Source organism: Chaetura pelagica, unplaced genomic scaffold, assembly GCF_000747805.2.
Source record: "Chaetura pelagica isolate M959 unplaced genomic scaffold, ChaPel_1.0 scaffold39, whole genome shotgun sequence".
Lineage (NCBI taxonomy): Eukaryota > Metazoa > Chordata > Aves > Apodiformes > Apodidae > Chaetura > Chaetura pelagica.
This window is the reverse complement of record NW_009954614.1, coordinates 1,572,926-1,576,695: the sequence shown is the minus strand read 5'-3', so window position 1 is coordinate 1,576,695 and position 3,770 is coordinate 1,572,926. Positions and strand designations below refer to the sequence as shown.

Genomic DNA, 3,770 nt, shown 5'->3' with positions numbered 1-3,770 from the left:
CCCCCCCGCCCCCCGCGGGTCCCCCCCGCCCTTGGGTCCCCCCAGCCACTCCTCCACATGGCAGGAGTAGTTGCCAGAGTCAGCTCCGCTGGCCCGCAGCACTGTCAGCCGGAACAGCAGTGCCGAGAGCCTCTGGAAGCACAGCCGGCCCTCCCAGCGACCCGCCTCAGGGCTGAAGACACCATCGGGGCCCACACTCAGCACCACCTCCCTCTCCTCCTCCTCCTCCTCCTCTTCCTCTGCCCGGCTGCCTGCCTCTTTGGCCCGCAGGTTGTACCATGTCACTGCAAAGCGGGAGTCCGGGCTGGAGCGGGACAGGATGCTGCAGTCCAGCAGGAAGGACTCCTTCTCCTGCACCGTCAGGTTAGCGGTGGCTGTGTCCACCTGCAAGGTGGGATCTGAGATGACAAAAGGGGAGAGGTGAGCACTGAGCAAAATGCTGTCACCAAAGCCAGTCTGCCCTGGCAACAAACTGACTGTCGTGACTGCGGTGCTGGGTGCGATCCAAGCAAACCCAAAGGCTTAAAGCAGCCTGCCAGGTACCTCTGTGGTCAACCCCGCAGGCCAGCACCTTCACCTCACCGCACACCACCTGGCAGAGAGTCAAACAGGAGCTGGCTGCAAGCCCCAGGCTACCACGCTGCCCACGCAGACCCTCACACCACAGGCGAGTGTGTGAGAGGAGAAAGCTGCTGCAGCTCGTGCAGATGTGCTACAAGGACACCTCTTGAAACCCTGAGGTTTGGTTTGTGTGCTGAGGAGCAACGTACTAATATGTACCCAGCTACTGGTGCAAAGAACACTGTACTCCATGCTTATTTTTTTATTTCTTTGAGGGTGCTCAAAGGACTAGAGAATCAGTACAACAGAAGAGGATTTTTTTCCAGCAACTGGGGAAGTTAGTTAGGTAAGAGCTTTCTCCGTGATGTTCTCAGCACAGACACAGCAAGGATTCTTCCAAAGGTCTCCCTCTCATTTTTTATTTATTTCTTCTTTCTCTAGTACTTACTGTAAGACTAAAGAGATGTTTTTACCTAACTGAGATACAGCACCAGAACCCAAGATGAGCAGATTAAAGGCTGACTTCAAGAGCAATTAACATTTGATTTAGTCATCTTGCCAGGGAACACGTACTCCAGAGATCACAATCAGTCCAGATCTAAGCTTTCATTTAAAGATTAAAAAGCCCTTTCTGACGTGGGAGCTGAGCAGAAGGGCAAGCTGACAGCTCACGGAAGAAAGAGGTGCTTTCTCCTCCTGCAAAGATAGCTGGCCAAGCCCTCCCTCACGCAGAGCCTGGGCAACCCTGCAGGAGCTGCCATGCCCAGCTCTCATCAGCTGCTGTGGCAACAGCAGGCCCTCTCGTTAGAGCACCTGCCCTACACTTTTTAAACGGTTCCGTAAGAAAAATCTTCATTAAGGCCAGAACTCTTCAGGCCATAGGCAACATGACTGTTTTCAGTTCACATCTTCCCCTGGGAAGACTCCTGGGCAGAAAGAGGAATGAGGTAAGTCCTGAGATTTTGGGGATTACTGTCGTTCATGATTATAGTTTTGAAGGAAGAGTGTGGAGATCCTCACTAATGAGACATGAGTCACAAGCAAGTTTAGTCATTTTGTTAAATACTGGCTGCTATGAAAGAAAAACAAACAAGAAATCATTTTTAGAAAAAAATATATTGAATTAGTGCACTTCCAACTCCTTTTCTCTTCCCACTCCACATCCTTCCACAATAAAAAATAAGCCTCAAGGATTTTCCCTGCTGATCACTGCCCCCTCCATCAGGGCTGGCCATTCTCAGCCTGAATGAAGAGCTGTAGTTACAACTGTGTGGGCATGCAGGGTACAGGGATTGCCTGGGGTGGGGGTCTGCTCCAGCCATCTTGGCTAGTAGTTTCCCAAACAAGAACCTAGCAGATAAGGGCTGTGCTGTCCACTGACAGAGCTCCTCCTTCTCTACCAGGAATGACCACTAAAGCCTTTCCAGAATCTTACCCTTTTGCCAGCTCCATCACAGCATTAGAAGGCTGACACCTTGCTAGGATGGGGAGATATAAAGCACCAACCACAGCAGTCCTTGCAGGGTGGTTGCTTTACATGCTGCAAAGTCCTCAGCAAATGAGGACCATAAATGTTAATTGACCTACAGCCCTTAAGATAGACATTTCATCTTGAGTCATTTGCCTCTAAAACTAGGGAATCTCTATTTCCCAAGGTAAATTGTATTTGCAGTTTATCTATTGTTAAAACAGAAGAAACTTATCAGAGTACCCTGGGAATCCACTTTTGAGGGCTTAGGATTCCACAGGTGCTGGTCAGTCTTGAAACAGCACCTTTACAAGCACAAGAGCAGGCAATTCCACTGTGTCTTAAGTCTATCAACTGGGGAAGATGACCAGCTTGGCCAAACAGGGAACTCCTCGTGGAGCTCAAGAGGAAAAAGAAATTTTATCATCTCTGGAAGCAAGGTCAGGCTTCACAGGAAGATTACAGAGCTGTGGTTTGTATGTAGAGGGAGAAGGCACAAAAGGCCAAAGTTCAGCTGGAGTTGAAAATGGCCAGTGATGTGTCAGATAACAAGAAGGGCTTTTTAAAGTATGTTAATAGCAAGACAAGGTCTAAAAAAACACAGTATGTATACTTTTTGAAGATGGTCACCTGACAAATAGGGATGAAGAAAAAGCAGAGGCATTCAATGTTTCGTGGTTGTTTTTTTTTTGCCTCAGTCTTTAATAATGTTGACAGACCTTGTGCTGTCTGGTCACCTGAGTAGGAGGACCACGAGTGTGGGAACAGTGACTTTCCATTTGTGGACACTTAAAATTCTAAGGGACCAGCTGTACCACCACGTGAATGTTCACAAGTCCATGGGACCTGATGGCATTCATCCCAGAGTTCTAAAGCAGCAGGCAAATGTTATGGCAGGACCACTCTTCATCATTTACTAAAGGTAAATGAGGCTGGGGAGGTCCTTGCTGACTGGAAGCTAGACAATTATTCCAGTCTATAAAAGGGGTGTGAGGGAAGACCCAGGAAACTACAGACCTGTTAGTCTAAGATCAGTTTCTGAAAAAATATGCAGAAACTGATACTGGGTACTACTGACAGGCCCTCTGCCCAGACCCACTGTTGATGGCAGACAGATGGTGACTCGTGCGTTCAGTCCAAAGGGGCAGGGCACTGCTCAAAGCTGTGGGCATGAGACCCTCCTCACCTGGCTGCTTGATGGTGAGGGTGGTGAGTCCAGAGAGGTCCTCTGCCCGCTTGTACCAGCGATCGCTGGGGTCAAGGAGCCACTCTTCCACACGGCAGTCATAGGTCCCACTGTCCTGCACCGTGGCGTTTTGGATGGAGAGGAGGTAGAGACCCGGGGATGGGCTCTCCAGGTGCAGCCGGCTCCGCAGGTCACCCAGCAGCACCAGGTCCCCGTAGCCCAGGATGCTCTGACGGCTCAGTCGGGCCACTGCCTCCTTCTCTGGGTGGCCTGGCCGCCAGACATACCACTCCACTGAGAGCTGAGATGAGGGGCTGGTCCGGCTGCTGACCAGGCACTCCAGGGTCACCCACTGGTTCTCCAGCACTGTGATGTTCTTGTTGGTCTGGTTCACCTGCAGGCGGTTATCTATGGGAAAAGGTCATTAGAAATGCAAGATGACTGAGGACTGCAAGGGGTCTTTGTCTACCCACAAGCCCTTCCCACATGGCCACAATCCTGGGGTGTGATGAAAGAAATGAGGAAGAGGAGGAATAAGACGGGGGGGGGGGGACG

At 50.6% G+C, this 3,770-nt stretch overlaps 1 protein-coding gene across 1 annotated transcript in view; it reads right to left on the bottom strand.

The window, feature by feature from the left end:
• The window catches only part of IGSF3 (immunoglobulin superfamily, member 3), a 69,819-nt gene that overhangs the window by 1,432 nt on the left and 64,617 nt on the right, over positions 1-3,770 (bottom strand). Inside the window, exons 8-9 of the mRNA XM_010005485.1 lie at positions 3,216-3,623; positions 26-398 (exon numbers count right to left, since the gene is read on the bottom strand). Of these exons, the coding sequence (XP_010003787.1) occupies positions 26-398; positions 3,216-3,623 (781 nt within the window). The remainder of the gene's footprint in view (positions 1-25; positions 399-3,215; positions 3,624-3,770) is intronic.